The sequence below is a fragment of the Panthera uncia genome, chromosome D4 (genome assembly GCF_023721935.1).
Source record: "Panthera uncia isolate 11264 chromosome D4, Puncia_PCG_1.0, whole genome shotgun sequence".
Taxonomy (NCBI): domain Eukaryota; kingdom Metazoa; phylum Chordata; class Mammalia; order Carnivora; family Felidae; genus Panthera; species Panthera uncia.
This window is the reverse complement of record NC_064807.1, coordinates 69,879,666-69,898,064: the sequence shown is the minus strand read 5'-3', so window position 1 is coordinate 69,898,064 and position 18,399 is coordinate 69,879,666. Positions and strand designations below refer to the sequence as shown.

Below are 18,399 nucleotides of genomic sequence, written 5' to 3'. Positions count from 1 at the left end.
AAAATTATGTGGTTCTCTTTATATGGCTCTTCATACTTGCCATGCCAAATTAGTTAACGAATAAATATTTTCTAATAAGCAGGATAGTCATAAAATTATACTAATTCTACAGAGGGTTTTTGATTTTGTTGTTATTAGTTTATTTAGAATAAATATTCTAAAATGAGCCTCTGTACAATCTCTTGATCTTTACTCAGAAAAGAATTAGGATGGAGTTCAGTTTTCCAAGAAGTGACATGCTTAGTTGGTTTGTCAAAAAGAGCAAGCATCCTTATAAAACACTATCTTTAATGCTTTTATTTTCACAGATAGCCAGTGCCAAGCATTCTGTCTCCTAGAAGCAGCAGCTACTCCTATCTTAAAAAAACTTGTATGCCTCTGTATTCTCCCTGCTGCTAATTGGACATTTGCCACTGTCATTTTTGATGAAACAAGATTCCTCTTAAAGGAACAAGAAAAAGTAATAAGTGATGCTATTCAGCAAGGTGAGTACAAATAAAAATCATACTATTTAAAAGGATATAAAGTTATGGATTATTGTATCAAATGAGTAAAAATTGAATATAGAAGGTATAGTAATTAGTCATGGATGAAGGCATAACTGTAATTCAGCATATGACAACCATAAACCAATATTGGAGGATCACCTAAGTGAGGAGAAATAGGTAATGAATATCATCTGGCTTTGCTTCTCAGTGATACTCCTAATTGACATATATTACTTGACAGGTTCCTATTGCCCCCAAACCAAATTAACCCTATTATTGTTAACATCTGAACCACCTAATTCCCTCCCAAAAGTGGGGTGGGGGGAGGTAAAAAAATAGATTAATTAAAGTCACTCCTTAACTTTTGCTTCTGGACAAGATGGAGAAACAGGGATTGGATTTACCCTCCTTCAAGGAGGAAAAAAAACCAAAAACAAAGATGAAATACATGAAACCAGTTTTTAAGACCCTACACATCAGGCAGTGAAGCACAGTGATTCCTGAGAGATGGGAAACAAGGTGAGCCCTACCATTGCCCTAGCTTACTGCCTTGAAAGAGTTGCCAGGCCATAGCACAGGGAGAGGTACCGGGGCAGAGTCAAGTGGACAGTCTGCACTGAGGAAACAAAACTGAGTGTCCAGGGAGACCAAGGCCATCTAGCCTCTTGGCTAGAGGTCAAAGGATAGAATATTAGAGAACAGAGAGCTTCACACAGAGTATTCGGCAGAGTACTGATCAAAGAGTGTATATGAGGAAACCACTTGAGGTTGGGGAAGGAAACCATCTGATGGGATTAGAGGGAATAGTACCCTGCATTCACACAGGGCAGGGAATAATGCCTGCTACCACCAGCTAGGCTAGAAAAACTCATAATTCATGGGGCACCCAACAAGATAGAATTCACAGTGTCTGACATCCAATCAAAGATTATCAGGCATAACAAGAGACAGGAAAACACAACCCATAATGAGAATAATCAATCGAAGCAAACTCAGTACTGACAAAGATGTTAATATTATTAGAGAAGGACACTAAAACTTTTTATAACTGTGTTCCATATGTTCAGTAAGTTAGGGACATATAAAGGACACAAATGAAGCTTCTAGAAATGAAACTACAATGCATGAGATGAAAAAATGCACTAGATGGGATTAATGGCAGATTAAATATTGCAGAAGAAAAGATTAGTTAACTTGAAGACATAGCACTAGAAACTAAAATAAAACATGGGTAGGTAAAAAAAAATCTAAAAAAAGAAAGAAAATAGCATCAGCGGGCTGTGAAACAACTTCAGATAGCCAGATATAATAGCAACTAGAATTCTCAAAGGAGAGGTAAAAAGAGGATAAAGAGAAAAATATTTGAAAAAATAATGACTGAAAGCTTTCCAAACTTAGTAAGAACTAAAACCCATAGATCCAAGAAACTCAGTGAACAGCAAGCACAAGAAACATAATAAAGCCACACCGAGGCATATCATAATCAAATTGCTCAAAACTCGCAGTAAAGAGAAAATTGTAGGAGCAGCCAGAGGGAAAAGAAAAAGTATGTTACATAAGGAAAGCAAAGATAAGGATGACATAATTTCTTGTCAGAAATAATTCAGGTGAAAAGACAGTGGAGTAAAATCTTTAAAATACTGAAAGAAAAAAACCTTAGTTGTCTACACTAGGCAAAAACATATTATGAAAGCAAAGGTAAAATGAAGATGTTTTCAGACACATGAAAGCTGAAAGAATTCATCAGCTGCAGACTGGCATGATAAGAGATGTTCAAGAAATGTTCTCCTAAAGACAGAAGAAAAATGATACCAAATCTTGTTTCTCTGCCCTGTTCTTATCCATTCCAGGTCATGATTGACTTGTTTCCACAAGTCCTTAGAGGGGCTGAATATACTAACCCATAAATGGTTCTCCTGTTGCCCCTTGTTCCCACTGACTACTTCTTATTTGCCTTGATCTTCACTAATTGATTAGATGAGCAGTTTTCAAATTTTTCAGCAGAACATTTTGTACAAATAAATATTTCATGGGATCCCATTATATAAAACATGGAAAAGTGAAGCTTCTCTGGTTGAATTGGGGCAGTGGGCCTAGACTCCTATCTTCTTGGTTTCACTTTTGCACATAGTAAAATCCAATCTATCATCTTCAGAAAGCTCTGGAACTACATGGAACACATTAAGTAGCCAATACATCTCTTGTATTGTAAATACACCTCTGGTTTGAGTCATATCTTTGGACAAATATTCCCAGGTGTCTACCTCCATTTCAAGGTATTGCTTTATGTTATGATCCCCATCTTTCTCTTCACCAGTTGGCAAGTTATGAGTTGAATTTGCTTTTTGTTTCATAACTGGGAATCACTGGCCTTTTTTCCTACCAAGAGTAGAAATAATTGAATATCTTTTGGAAACAACAAGAATATGAACACTAAGGTTAGCTGTCTGGGTTTGAATGCCAGCTCCACCACTTATTTATTCACAAATTGACCTTAGAGGGGCACCTGGGTGGCTCAGTTGGTTAAGCATCTGACTCTAGATTTCTGGTCACATCATGATCTCACAATTTCGTGAGATCATGCACTGGTAGCACAGAGACTACTTGGGATTCTCTCTCTCTCTCTCTCTCTCTCTCTCTCTCAACCCCTCCCCCACTCACGCTGTCTCTGTCTCTCTCAAAATAAATAAACTTAAAAACAAAAACAAAAACAAAGTGACCTTGGACAGTTACTTAACCTTGTTCAGACTATTTCCTCATCCATAAAATGAGGATCATAATAAACTTGTCTGATAGGGTTATTATTATTATAGATGCAATGAAATAACCAGCAGCCTGGCATATAGTAAGCACCTGATAATGAATGTTAGCTATTATTGTTAAGCATTCTGATACATGTTCTAAAATTCTGATGTGTATCTTATGTTTTTAAATACATTTCTGCTTGCTTAGGTACGAATGATGAAAGAGAAATGACATACAAGCATGCTGCTCTCTTACATCTTCTGGTAACAATTAGAGATGTCCTTTTAACATGCAGCTTGGACACAGCATTGGGTTAGTGGGATAAATTTTTATTTCCCCTTTTAGTCCTATTGAGATATTTTTATTTCCTCTTTTACTTGCACATTAAGCACTATATACATTTTGACATAATTCTAATAGAATGTATATTTTATGCTGCCTATATTCATTGAAAGAAATCATTTGTAACAAATACCATCATTTAAAAAAATAGGTTTAGGATTCTCTAATCTAGGCCTGAATTGTAGACTCATAATGGCCTCAAGCAGATTTGATTATATAATCATTATCATGCACTACTTTTTAATGTAAGATGATATTTTGGCATGTACATTTTAGGTCCTCATTGAATGTTGTGGCTTTGAATCTTTGCTAGGTGAATATAACTAATATAACCAAATTATTAGTAGTAAGATATTTTGTAATTTTTTTAGTTTTACATGTAAATTAGGATATGAATTACTTGAGAAATAAAAATCAAACTATTTGAATATATTAGAAAATGTTAAGATTTTGGAAATTATTTCCAAACTATCAAAATCATTAAAATATCTGTCTCAATACATTACTGCTTTAGGCCCCTTATTGCAGGATTATTTAGATTTTTTAGTAATGGTATACTTATAGAATTGTTTTATAATTTAGAATTTCTAGAACCTATTTAAAATTTAAAGTGAAAATAATTTTTCTCTGATCTGTGACCCAGAGTTTTTGTCTAATCTATGACCCAGACAACTATTTCTCTAATCCACTGTTTTGGTAAATACTGAGCAGCAGTGAGTTACAGCTGTCCTCCCTCTAAGCACTGGAAATAATAATATTTGGCCAAGTATTGTATTAGTATTATCTGGTCAAGTATTATAACTATGTTACAGCTACCTTTAGAAATCCTAACATGTTGCTTATCCTTTCTTCTCCAATTAAACCACTTGGGTATTGATGCTGGATCAGGTTGTTTTACCTCCATCCCAAGAAAACTATGGATTGGGGACTCTAGTTTACAGAACCTGCAATTGGTATAAGGGTGTAATATCACATGTCCTTCTATTTAGTCATCTGTTTTCATTATACTTATCAGCTTCCATGAAAGGTCACCAGTCCTACCAAAAGCAAGGCTGATTATTAAAGCATAATAATAAGGCAGAATATCAGAATCTAAACATCTGAGCTCTCCGTGCTATAGAGAGAGTTCAGTTGTGACTCACTGCTGCTCAAACTTACTAGTATTAGAGAATTAGAATTAGAGAAATAATATTTATGGAAGATTATTTGAAGTATATTCACCTTTAAGTACTCTTACGATCTACACAAGGATTAAGTGAGACCATTAAGAACTATGTACTTGGGCTGAATGATTTTTTCTCCTCAAAGAAATACTTTTGCTCAATCAAACTTGGTCATTGCTATTTGGCTACCTTGAGGAATACTCTAGAAGTAAAATTAAAATTCTTGTTGGCAAGCAAACTTCTTAAGCCCTAGGTCCCAAGCCATAAGGAATAACTAAGCCACTTTGGACATTTTTAGTGGAGAGATTTCTCACTCTAAACCTCTCAAAGTCAAAGAGTGAATTAGGTTGTCCTCTTTTCTTTTTTTCTTTGCATAGTGGCAGAGAAAGAAAGGTCCATGGGGGTCTGGCTGCCTGCCCTGTACCCTTCTAGAATTCTGTTTTTTTTCTCCCAGCTGCCAATTTGTTACCCCTCCCAAGCTAGCAAGGTAATGACTTTCAAGATTAAAGGTATAGTCTCACTTCTGGGCTTTAACCCAGAAATAAATTCAGTATTGTGTAATGGGTACTGTAGTAAAGATAGGTACTAATGATACGAAGGATGGAGACTGTTACCTTTAAGCTGAATGTTTATTTAAAAATAAAGGGCTCCTGGGTGGCTCAGTCTGTTAAACTTCTGACTTCAGCTCAGGTCATGATCTCATGGTTTGTGAGTACCAGCCCCACTTCAGGCTCTGTGCTGACAGCTCAGAGCCTGGAGCCTGCTTTGGATTCTGTGTCTCCCTCTCTCTCTGCCCCTCCCCTGTTCACGCTGTGTCTCTTTCAAAAATAAATAAACATTAAAAAGCTAAAAAAAAAAAAAAAAGTACAAGTTTGCTAAGTAAATAAAGTATGAAAGGGTATTATAGGCAGAATTAAGAGCCCATAAGAATGACCCAGTGGGTGTGCTGCATACAGTTCCATGTAGTTAAAGTGAAGAGTACAAGGTAGAAAGCAGTAAGAACTAAGCATGAAGACATAAAAAAGAGCCAAATCATGAATAGCCTTGTAAGCTGCACAAAAGAGCTCAGACCTTATTCTGTAGATAATAGGGTGCCATTGAAATAGGGATGGTACTGGATTAGGCTTCTCATTTAGAAAGTTAGATCTAGAGAATCAGTAAGAGGTTTGGAGATTAGAAGGCAGAAAGAACATGGGGCGCCTGGGTGGCTCAGTTGGTTAAGCGTTGGACTTCAGCTTAGGTCATGATCTCACAGTTCTTGAGTTCGAGCTCCGCGATGGGCTCTGCGCTGACAGCTCAGAGGCTGCTTGGGATTCTCTCTCTCTCCCCTCTCTCTCTATGCCCCTTCCCCACTTTCTTGCTTTCTCAAAAATAAACTTAAAAAAAAAGATAGAACATCAGTCTAAATTGCCCATCAGTCAAGCTGTACTAATGTAAAATTTGAATACGCACATAAATATAAAAATGTGAACATAAACATAATTTTAAAATATATTATTGCCAAAGTATTCAGTGAACATCTGACCTACATAAGTGACTATGCTAGGTGCTTTTCAGTAATTCACAGAACTCACTGTGTTGTGGAATCACCAGGAGAGCTTTTAGGCAAAAAACCCCGGGATACAATCTAAATTTACTGAATATGAACTTGCAAGGATAGGTCGCAGGATTCTGTGTTTGGAAACTGCTTGTAGTGGGTCTGAATTTAGGCTCTGCTGTTTTTGCAGTTATACAAATAAATTATGCATAAATATCATGGATTTATCCCAAGAGCTTATAGACTGAGATTGTCATATACATAAAGAACCAAAAATCAAGTACAATCTATTTATTCTACAGATAAAATATTAAGAAAATTCCAATGGGGTGGCATTTCCATAGGACTTGCATGTAAGTGTAGATCAAGCCAGAAGGCAGGAAAAGATGGGATATATTCGAGTATGTTGTGGTAGCTTAAAAGGAGACATTTGGTACATAATTTTAAGCTTTACTCAATTTTAAGGTTTTTATTAATATCTTTGATCAAAATCATAAAAGGATTAAAGTAAATTTTAATTGTTATGACTCTTGTTTCCTTTTAATTTTTACCATGGAGTTTCTCAAAGAATGAAAAGATATGCCTTTTCCCCCTACTTTTATTTTTAACAGGATATTTGTCAAATGCAAAAGATATCTACAGAAGCATTTTAGGCTCCTATCTGGACAACATTTGGAGACAGCTGGAGATTGTACAGTTTGTTAGGGAAAAAAAGCCTGAAACCAATTACAAGATACAAGAACTGCGATGCCAGATACTAAATTGGATGCAGAGTGAACAGCAGATTAATGTAAGTACTGGAATAAAGCTGATAACGATAATCAGCTTAAGTAAGAATTGGATTGGTGATGGGCATTAAGGAGGGCACTTGTTGGGATGAACACTGGGTGTTATACGTAAGTGTTAAATCACTGGATTCTACTCATGAAACCAATACTACACAACACATTAACTAACTTGAATTTAAATAAATTAATTTTAAAAAAGGAATTGGATATAAGATAAATTTTTGCATTTAACTCTGAAATTATGAAGTAGTCTAGACTATTTGGTCCCTTGACAGTTTTCTCCTTAAGTAAGTTAACAAAACAGAATCAGACCAAGAGAAAGGATGATTTTGCATCATTGTTCATATGTCTTGAATTTAAAAATACTTTAATTTTTATTATACAGAGTTCTCTATGGATTGACTCTGCAAATCTCAAAATTGTTGTCTGGTACTTTTAAGTTCATGGGCACATACCAGATAACAAAACTACAATAATTTATTTTTAGATATTGAACCAGAATCTCATCTCATATGATTCTACAAAAAAAGCTCTTAGTTTATGCCTTGGATTATATTGGGGATTTTTGCCCACGCTACCTCAAGCATATGAAGGTTGCATTACTAAAGACTTAAGAGGGGAAGCCTGAGTAGTTCAATTGGTTAAGCATCTGGCTTGGGTCATGATCTCACAGTTCATAAGTTCAAGCCCTGCATCAGGCTCTATTCTGACAGCCTGGAGCCTGCTTTGGATTCTGTGTCTCCCTCTCTCTCTGCCCCTTCCCTGCTCATGCTCTGTCTCTCTCTCTCTCTCTCTCTCTCTCTCTCTCAAATAAACATTTAAAAAAAAGACTTAAGAGGAAATACTTTCTTAAATGTTTTCAAGCTGAAAAATGTTTCAAATACTTTACACAAAATCTGGATGTAAATGTGGCCTTCTTCTTCTTCTTCTTCCTCTTTGCCCCTCCTATATCTTTATCCCCAACTCTGTGGTTACTTGGATAACTTGCCTAAGTCATTAAAATAAAGTAAAATAATCAGTCAGAAATTTAAAAAATTGAAATTGATTTATTGTCCTCCCCCAACCCCGTGCCAAAAAAAGAGCTGTGATGGTAAGTAGGAAAGTATAGCAGCAAATCATTGGTTTTCTCTAACAAATTCAAACTTGTCTGAGTCGAATTTAACACTAACAATGCAGGCAGAGACAACTTATATATACAATCACCTATATGGAAGTACATGAATGCTAAGAATGCCCTACCCTAGAATATTTTCCTCATTGATATTTGATCTTACCAGAATTTATTCCTCTGTGTTTAAGCACTGACATCTTTTATAACACATATTTGCTTGGTAATCTTATTGTCATTATTTTCATGTAACCAGTGAAGCTTGTTTTTTTGTTATAGTAGCATAACTATGAAAAGAATAATTATTCAGAGATATATGAAATTCTTATTTTTGACCAGGTGCTGATTATAATAAGAATGGACTCAGATGGTGAGAAACATTTACTCATTAAAATCCTTAACAAAATGGAAGGTAGGGAGATTGATTGATTGATTGATTGATTTATGGCAGTTGGGAGTCTTAAATTATGCTTCATTTGATAACAAATGTTTGAACATATACAAATGTAGTGATCTAAGTTTTTAAATTAAGATATAATAACATACCATAAAATTCATCCTTTAAAAGTATATAACTCAGTGGGATATAACCAGTTTTGAAATAAATCTGGACTTTAAGTCTGCAATATAAATATACTGTAATGTACTTACACATACATTATATATCATATGTATTTATTATTATCAATTAACACCTTTTATTAATTATCTACTAGTTGCTACATAATACTGTATACTTACAACTCTATAAATCAGTTTTAGTAAATCAGTTTTATAAATAAAGAAACTAAAATTCATAAAGGTGATGTAACATGCCACATCTCATAGGTAGCAAGTAAGGGAATCAGGATTTCATCTAAGGTCTGTCTTGTTCTAGTGTCATTCTTCAACTCTTCTACCCACTATTGCCCCTTCTGCCAATTCTTTCCACCTTGTGCTATGGTTTACATATTGCTTATATTTAAACTCTTCTCCTTTTTCATCTCCTTGTCTTTTTTAATGTTTATTCATTTTTCAGAGAGAGACAGACAGAGTGTGAGTAGGCGAGGGGCAGAGAGAGGGAGATGCAGAATCAAAGCAAGCTCCGGGCTCTGAGCTGTCAGCACAGAGCCCGACACGGGGCTTGAACTCATGAACTGTAAGATCATGACCTGAGCCTAAGTAGAACACTTAACCAACTGAGCCACCCAGGTGTCCCAATTTCATCTCCTTGTCTTAAGTGAAACCCTGCTTTCCCCAGATGATATGGCTTCCCCTGTATCCCTCTCGTAAAAAAGCTGATAATTCTCTCATATATATGTGTGTGTATATATATATGTATATTATAGCCTTCCTTTCTAATATATATATACACACACATATATATACGTATGTATATGTACACATATGTATGTATACATATATATGTATGTACACATATGTATATATATGTGTGTATATGTATGAGATACATGAGATATATGAGATATATAAGATATGTATATATCATAGGGGTGAGAAGGTTAATTTCTTGTTTTATCCTTCCAAAACATTATTCCTCTATCTCTGAGGTTATGCCATATTGCCACAGCATTTTCTACCATTCCAACTGCCATCCTCTAGTTACCACCTGAACATTCCCCATCATCTGTGGACAGTTCTGCACCTGGTTCAGGGTATTCTTTTCACTCCTAGTCCTGCCATTATCCTAGGTGTCTTTAACATGAATGATGATTCAACATTCTGCTTATAGTTTTGTTGACCCCCACAGCAAAAATGATATTCATTCCTTGGCTATGCCATCAACCTTGTAATAATGCAGAACTGTGCTACTTCTGAACTTTAAACTCTGATATATTGCTCTCTGTCTACAGCTACATTAACTCTTGCACGATGTTCAGCATCTTAGAGATCTGTAATCTGTCAACTCCTTTTTTGTTTCACTTTCTTCTCTTTCCAGACTTGGTGATGTGCCCATGACTCTAATCAGTCTTGTCCTTCTAATGTACCTTCCATTTAAACCTTAGCTCTGAATCCATCAAGACATTTAACTTCTCTGTTTCTATACCTGAGCTCCTGAGCATTATTAGAAAAAATAAAATAGTTTGGTACCACTACAAACTTATCTTCTCTGAACTTATATGGGCTCTTAATACCTCTTAACAACCTTTCTATATGTTCTTAGTTCCCATTCTTATCCACCTAATGGCTATACTACAAACCCCCACTATGCTACTCATCCCCTCATTATTTCTTCTTTTTACTTGAGAGAGAGAGAGAGAGAGAAAGAAGAGTGTGAGTCAGGGAAAGGGGCAGAGGGAGAGAGAGAGAATCTCAAGCAGGCTCTGTGCTGTTAATGTGGAGCCCCATGTGGGGCTCTATCCCACAACCCAGGTTTCATGACTCCTCATCCCCTCATTTTTCAGAGAATTATGCAGGGTACCTGTGTGGATCAGTTGGTTAAGTGTCTGACTCTTGATTTTGGCTCGGGACATGATCTCACAGTTTGTGAGTTCAAGCCCCATGTCATTCTCTGTGTGGACAGTGCAGAGCCTGCTTGGGATTTTCCCTCTCTCTCTGCCCCTCTCCTGCTCATGTGCGTGTGTCTCCCCCCCCCCCCAAATAAATAAATAAACATTAAAAAAAGAGAATTATGCTTTTTAATGTCCATTAATGGGGTAAGAATCTTCAGTTTTCTTCCCTACCATCTACAAACTTACCTTCATTTCTTCTTTTATCTTTTCCTCCTTTCTTTATAAAGGAGGTGAACCTCCTCCTTTTGAAAACCAATTTTTCATTTCTGCTTTGGATCCTATCTCTTCCTGCATCAGTGTGTTCCTTAAGTTATTCCATAGCCCAGCCTTCCTTTCTAATGACTCTCCCTTAATCTTCAAGCCTTCTGGTCTTCTTCTTTTTTTTTTTTTTAAGTTTATTTATTTATTTTGAGAGAGACAGAGACAATGCAGGTGGGGGAGGGGCAGAGAGAGAGGGAGAGAGAATCCCAAGCAGGGTCCATACTGTCAGTACAGAGCCCAACTCAGGGTTTGAACTCATGAAACTGTGAGATCATGGCCTGAGCCAAAACCAAGAGTCAGACACTTAACTGATTGAGCCACCCAGGCACCCCAAGCCCTTTGGTCTCAAAAATAAAATAAAATACCACACTCAACCTATGTCATCCTTTTTTTACTATTTATTTTCCCTCTATAAATTGCATCTTTGACCATCTCCCAATATATTTCTTTGCTGTAACCCTACCAAACTTTATCATGCTGTTTCCTATCTCCATGCCCTTATGCCTCCTGTTCTGCTATAATGGTGCTCTTCTCCCTTCTTTAACAGCTAACTCCTACACATCCTTTAAAAATCAGTTAAAACATTTGTTCAGGAAGCCTTGATTTAAATGCTTTCCTTTGTGATTTCAGGGTATTATGTGCATACTTCTAAGGCGCTACGTACCATCCTGGACTGTACCAACTGATTCTCTTGTCTGTTTTCCTCACTAGTATGTCAGCTTCTGGAGGATAAGCACTATGCCCTAATTTGTATTCCCAGCACCCACAAAAATGCCTGGAATATAGAAGGAACTTAATAAAAATTAATAACTGGATGAGCTAATGAATGCCTCTCTATATACCTAGTAGACTGAGACTAGTGAAAAAGATTAAACTGAACTATATACACATATTACAAATGTCTGCTTATCAGTGCAGTTAGCAAAATAAACTATTAAATTATAGTAATATGAGAATGGAAGATTCTTTCAAGCAGAACTGTATTAGGTGCTATTTCTTTTTTTTTTTTAAGTTATTTATTTTGAGAGACAGCGAGTGGGGGAGAGTCAGAGAAAGAGGGAGAGAGAGTGAATCCCAAGCAGGCTCCTCACTGACAGCATAGCGCCTGATTCAGGGCTCAAACTCACAAACTGTGAGATCATGACCTGAACCAAAACCAAGAGTCCGATGCTTAACTGACCAAGATTCCCAGGCACCTCTATAAGTGCTACTTCTTGATGACATTATCATGTGTCTAGAGTCCAAATTTGCAAACTTGGATCTTATTATTTGTTCAGTTTTCCAGTCCTGGGCAGATGAGGTCTTATCTACTAAATTCACAAGATATTTCCAGTATGAAATTGGTAAAGCATTAGTTAACAATTGTGAAGCTGAACCTGCTACAACTGTCTGGAATCAGGCTAATTAAAAACATTTTTTTAAGTTAGGAAAGTGATGAGCAATGTTAGCATTATAAAACCAAGGGATCTGGGTAACTAAAGGAATATTTTTGTGAAGAAGCTGAGGAAATATTTCTGATATTTCTGCCGCACAGAGAAGAATACTTAAACCTACTTAATGGGGCAACTTTCCCTTTAATACACCTAAGACACATGGACAAATTATTAGTGTATATGTCACTTCTTATCTAGGCTTCATGCTGAACATTCCTATTTCTTTGGCTTTTGGGATTATATCATCACTACTCTTCCAATTTCTTTCAACAAGGTCTACTAACACAAAAATATTAACTCTCTAAGCTGAAAAAATGTTTTTACTCCTTCTAACTAGCAGCTGTCCTCTCTGTCTAGGAGTAAGACCTTTTTTTTTCTGTCTAGTGTTAGAAAATAGAAATGAGGTTTCATCATCTATGTTTTTGGAAGATCCTAGCAGTTCACTTAGTAAGTAATCTGCTTTGGGATCATAGCTAAGACAAATCAGGTAAGGAGATTAGATTTTATTTTATTTTATTTTTAAATGTTTATTTATTTATTTTGAGAGAGAAAGCTGGAGTGGGGTAAGGGCAGAGAGAGAATTCCAAGCAGGCTCCATGCTGTCAGTGCAGAGCCTGATGCAGGGCTTGATCTCACAAACCGGGAGATCATGACCTGAGCTGAAATCAAGAGTTGGATGCTTAATCGACTGAGCCACCCAGGTGCCCCTGGAGATTAGATTTTTAAATAATATGATCTTGGGGTGCCTGGCTGGCTCAGCCGGTAGAGCATGTGACTCTTGATCTCAAGGTTGTGAGTTCAAGACCCACATTGAGTGTAGAGGTTACTAAAAATAAAAATTTTTAAATAATAATAATACCTTATAAATTTATATACAGAAGACAAATAGTACCCATCCTCTTCTTATTTCTACCAAAACTATTGTCATATTAAGCCAAGTAAACATGAGTAAGTAAGCATTACTTTGTTATTATTACATCATGCCTTTGTGAACTTTACAACTGATGAATGTATACCAATAGAGTGTAAGCTTTATTTTAACTGGAACTAGCTATTCCTAAACCAGTTATGTCTACCAAAAATAAACTGTATGTGTGGGTACAGAATTTTTGAAATTAATTTTATTTTGTTAAGAAATTAGTAACATAGAAATTTAAGTTATAGTTGAGAAGCAGAAGTGAATCTAATGAGCAGGTGGCATCCAATAGATCTTCTGTTTCTTACACAACCAATAAAAAGGAAAAAATGGGGGCACCTGGGTGACTCAGTAGGTTGAGCGTCTGACTCTTGATTTCAGCTCAGGTCATGCTCCCAGGGTCATGAGATCAAGCCCTGAGTTGGGCTCCGCAGTGAGTGTGGAGCCTGCTTAAGATTCTCTCTCTCTCTCTTTCTCTCTCCCCATCTGCTCCTCTCCCCTGCTTGTGCCCTCTCTTTCTCTAAACAAACAAACAAAACAACAACAACAACAACAACAACAAACCCAAAAAGTTAAGGTGGTAATTTTAAAAAAAGGAAAAAATGACATCAAAATGTAGTCTCTTGCTGTTTCATTATGTACTTAAATTTTTGAGTAGAAAAAAAAAAAGGTGAAATCAACCATGATTTTTAACAAATAAAATTAAATGTACAGAATTGATGAGTATCTTATTTGGTTACTTTAAAATTAAGGTTTTAATCCACTCTATTATTTTACATCATAAATTCAGACTTTCCATGCTTATAACATACACACATACCGGACATATTGCCCATGCGTCAAACTTTGATACCACAGACAGAAAAATAATCCAGAAAATTGTATTTTAAGCAGTTTCCTTGTTTATAGATCTTTAATTCATTGTTATGGTAGTGAAATATATGAACACCTAAAACTTATATATAAACAGAACACTGAAAAAAACCTTTTTTGTATTATTCTTCTTTTCTAACAGGTTTAACACTGACTGTCTTACAAAACAAAAGAAATGATTTTCTGGAATCTGAAGGTGTTTTAAATGGGTAAAAATGTATTTATTCATCTATGGGAAATAAGCATACCAGTTTCACAGATTTCTTCACAATTTCTCCCGGAATTTAACTTTTTAAAAAGGCTTAGTAAAACCTGAAATTAATCAATATCTCTCTCCTCTTCCTGAAAAATGTATTATATTAGAACACTTGAACTCAGGTCATTGCCTTATGTATTATATATTATTGTTGTCCAGAATTTTAGTTCAGTCTTGTTTCAATATCCCTGAATTATCATTGTTATTTTTAGTACAGGAAGTGCCCATTTAGACTTACCCTTGTTTATACCAGTTTTGGGGTTTTTTGCTCAGCATTGTTTCTTATATCTCCTTCCTTTCTTTGGAGTTCTCTTTCTTCCTGAAGTATATCCTTTAGAAATTCGTTCAGTGAGAGCATGCTAATAATAAAATTCAGTGTTGACATGTCTAAAAATGTTTTTATTTTGCCTTATTTTATGTAGAAATTATTTATTTCCAATACTGAGATCCAAATTATAAAAAGAGGTGTAGGGGCGCCTGGGTGGCGCAGTTGGTTAAGCATCCGACTTCAGCCAGGTCACGATCTCGCGGTCTGTGAGTTCGAGCCCCGCGTCAGGCTCTGGGCTGATGGCTCGGAGCCTGGAGCCTGTTTCCGATTCTGTGTCTCCCTCTGCCCCTCCCCCATTCATGCTCTGTCTCTCTCTGTCCCAAAAATAAATAAAAAACGTTGAAAAAAAAAATTTTTAAAAATAAAAAATAAAAAAATAAATAAAAAGAGGTGTAAATCAAGTAGAAGCTCATAAAAGCACTTACGTCTTTTATCTATCTGGATTGCTCTATATAGAAAATAGAGATTTTTCATTGTAGCAAGTGCTATTATATGGAATCTGAAGATGGAAAAGATAAACTTATGATATTTAAGTATCCATCTTTTGTTGTTGCTAAAGCATCTGTGAAGCTCACTGAGAAAAAGAAAAACCATTTCAAAGTTGTCAGATAATATTCTATTATATAGATCCTCAAAGATGAAAACCTCACATGTATAAGAGAATGAGATTGATTTCTCATGGTGATTTGTCTGTTATTGATAGGACTCAGTTAATAGTCCTTTGCATTTGGGGATGTGAAGTAGTCCTGTTTTTTTTAAAAAATGTATGACCATCAGGGTGCTTGGCTGGCTCAGTCAGAAGAGCATGTGACTCTTGATCTTGGGATCATGGGTTTGAGCCCTACATTGGGTGCAGAGACTACTTAAAAATAAAATCCTTAAAAAATAAAAAAAAAATGTATGACCATCAAAAGGAAAGATAAAGAGAGATTAGCACAACTGGAGAACAAATCAACAGAAAATACACCAGTGCCTTTCCAAGATAAGCAGGCACAGACTAGAGAAGAATAAACTAGCCAAAAACAGTCATCTTTTTAGCCTTCAAAGTAAATAATGACACAAATATAATTCCATTTTCTTGGCTTTCCTTTGTCTTCAGTACAAGTTCCTGTGTAGTTGCACATAATCAATACATTGGAGCAGATTTCCCCTGGAGTAACTTCTCATTTGTGGTGGAATACAATTTTGTAGAAAACTCTTGTTGGACTAAACACTGCGAGAAATTGAATATTCCTCACATGGCCTTTAAAGTGATTCTTCCAGACACAGTATTAAAGAGTAAGGATATAAACTAAAGTCCTTTTGTTGCTGAGGTAGAATGGAAATTGTCTGTTTTCTGTTTCTGATCTGTGGAGAGAGAATGAGCTATGGCATTAGAGGACTTGAGTTCAAGCTCTAACCTCACCACTTGGGTGTGACGTTGGGCAGGTTCTTTCCCTCTTACCTCATATTCATTTGTAAAGTAAGCTTTACTGATGATATCTGTCTTCATCTCTTTACCTTCTAAGTTTTATTTATAATAGCCCAATTTAATTATGATTATATTGCATTTTTTTGTATTTATATCGCATTTCGTATTTTGTATCTCATTTATATCGTATTTTTTATTGAATTTTAGGGGAAATTTTGTTGTAGTATGTTGACTGATTCAGAAAACTTAATATGCAACAAAAAGTTACACACAGACACTTAGAGAAGACTCTAAAACCACTTTGTATATCATTTGGCTTCTCTGTATTTTCTCAGCAACCTTTCACATGACTCAGATTGTGAATTCTCACATCCATTAAGCTTCACATGACTCAGATTGTGAATTCTCACGTCCATTAAGTAAAAAAAGCCTGTACATTTTCAGTCCCAGGGCATTCCTTTCAATACTTGCCATAAATTACTTTCTATCCACCTCAAGTCTGAGTGGGAAGTTTGAATTCTGAGAGATTCTAATTCAATTCTAAAAATACAGTCACCATAATGGTTACTTTGGAATTTTTGATAAACAGAATTAAATGTTAAATTGATTAAATAATTGAAACATGGGCCCAAGAAAAGATAAAAGCATCCTAGTTTATAGGTAGAGGCTTCTTTCAGTCTCTTGAAGATGAACTTAATTTATTCAACCATTCCTTATTTGGAGCATTTACAACACTTCAGTTTTCCACTACTGTACTACAAGATTTATAGTAGTTTATTATATAATTTTATATATTGTTCTAAGAAGTGAAATGAATTGCTGGGTCAAAAGTATATACACATTTACATATTGTCAAATATGCTTCCAGAAATGCTATCTCAATTCATATTTGTGCAGAAAGTGCAAGAGAATCCTTTTCCCAATATCTTTATAGTAAGTAGGTATTATTATTCTAAGTCTTTGACAGAATTATAGGCAGAAAATATTTTATAGTTATATTATAATTAATTAATTATAGATAATTAATGTCTTGATTATCCATATCTTTTCATACATGAATTGATCTTATATAGCCATTCTTTTGTAAATTGCCTGTTAATGACCTTTGTCCATTTATCTATTGAGGTATTTATTATTTTCCTATTGATCTGTATCATATAGTAGTTTTAGTAAATTCTGTTAACTGTGTTTTATTTCTAGGTAATAGGATAACATATGCTTTTTATTTTATTCTTCAGACCTTTATTCTGATTTCTGATTTTTTACAGTGAATATGTTTTATTTTTATACTGCTCCTTGAACATACACTTGTTATTCTCATGTTTAGTAAAAAAGAGAAAGAGCTGAAAGATGAGAAACAAATATTTATAAGCTTTCTCTCATTTAGGAAGCACCTTGCTGGATAGTTTTGGGGGTTTTGTTTTGGAAATTCAGGTTCCATATGTGTTTTTTGCATCTGAAGGACTTCTTAATACTCCAGAAATTCTTCAGTTGCTAGAATCCAAGTAAGTTATTGATTTCATAACTTTTAGCAAGGGTATATATATTCTAAATGACTAACCATCATGCTATATATGCAGTATTATTATTTCTCTGATTCAAGCCTGCAATTATATCATATGAATAGTTTTCCAAAGAGTTTATGTCAAGTTACACTTCTCTCCCTGTAGTACACCATCACAATTACTGAATGTTATCTTTTTTTGGCAATATACATCAATCTTGTGGAGAAAAAAATGTTTCATTATTGTTTAAATTTATATTTTAATTTCATTTCTTTTGTTACCAGCAAGTACGAACACTGTATGTGTCTTTTTTTTTTCTGTGAATTATATGGTCATATCTTTGGGTCATTGATAATATGGAGAATGAGTGTTCTTATTTAGAGGGCCTTAAATACTGCCTGGGAAATAGGACTATGAAGTTCTAAATAAATTCTCAAATTTTTAGACTTTAAGTTCTGAGGTCAGACCAGCACTGAACATTTTAAAATCATATAAAACACTTTATCACAGCATACAAGTTGTCACAGAAATATTAGACATTGGGCTATATATCAAGGAGGAATAATTGAGCTGTGACATTAATTAAAATACAGATCTAAAAATAAATAAATAAATAAATAATACAGATCTATTTTCCATGCTTTTGTTTTTAAATCTTAAGGCTATGGGGCATTCACAGAAAACTATGAGCTTACAAAAGGTAGTTAAAATCTAGGCCAGTTTTAAGGAAAG

General features: G+C 35.1%; 2 protein-coding genes across 7 annotated transcripts in view; one reads left to right on the top strand and one right to left on the bottom strand.

Moving 5' to 3' along the window:
- GNG10 (G protein subunit gamma 10) overlaps window positions 1-18,399 on the bottom strand; it is a 189,820-nt gene that overhangs the window by 140,872 nt on the left and 30,549 nt on the right. The gene's annotated exons all lie outside the window — the stretch shown is intronic.
- The window catches only part of SHOC1 (shortage in chiasmata 1), an 86,098-nt gene that overhangs the window by 49,041 nt on the left and 18,658 nt on the right, over window positions 1-18,399 (top strand). For all 4 annotated transcript variants that reach the window (XM_049635914.1, XM_049635933.1, XM_049635905.1 and 1 more), the window contains 7 exons: window positions 309-485; window positions 3,441-3,545; window positions 6,887-7,065; window positions 8,511-8,583; window positions 14,310-14,376; window positions 15,851-16,029; window positions 17,550-17,667. In XM_049635914.1, coding sequence (XP_049491871.1) covers window positions 309-485; window positions 3,441-3,545; window positions 6,887-7,065; window positions 8,511-8,583; window positions 14,310-14,376; window positions 15,851-16,029; window positions 17,550-17,667 — 898 coding nt within the window. The remainder of the gene's footprint in view (window positions 1-308; window positions 486-3,440; window positions 3,546-6,886; window positions 7,066-8,510; window positions 8,584-14,309; window positions 14,377-15,850; window positions 16,030-17,549; window positions 17,668-18,399) is intronic.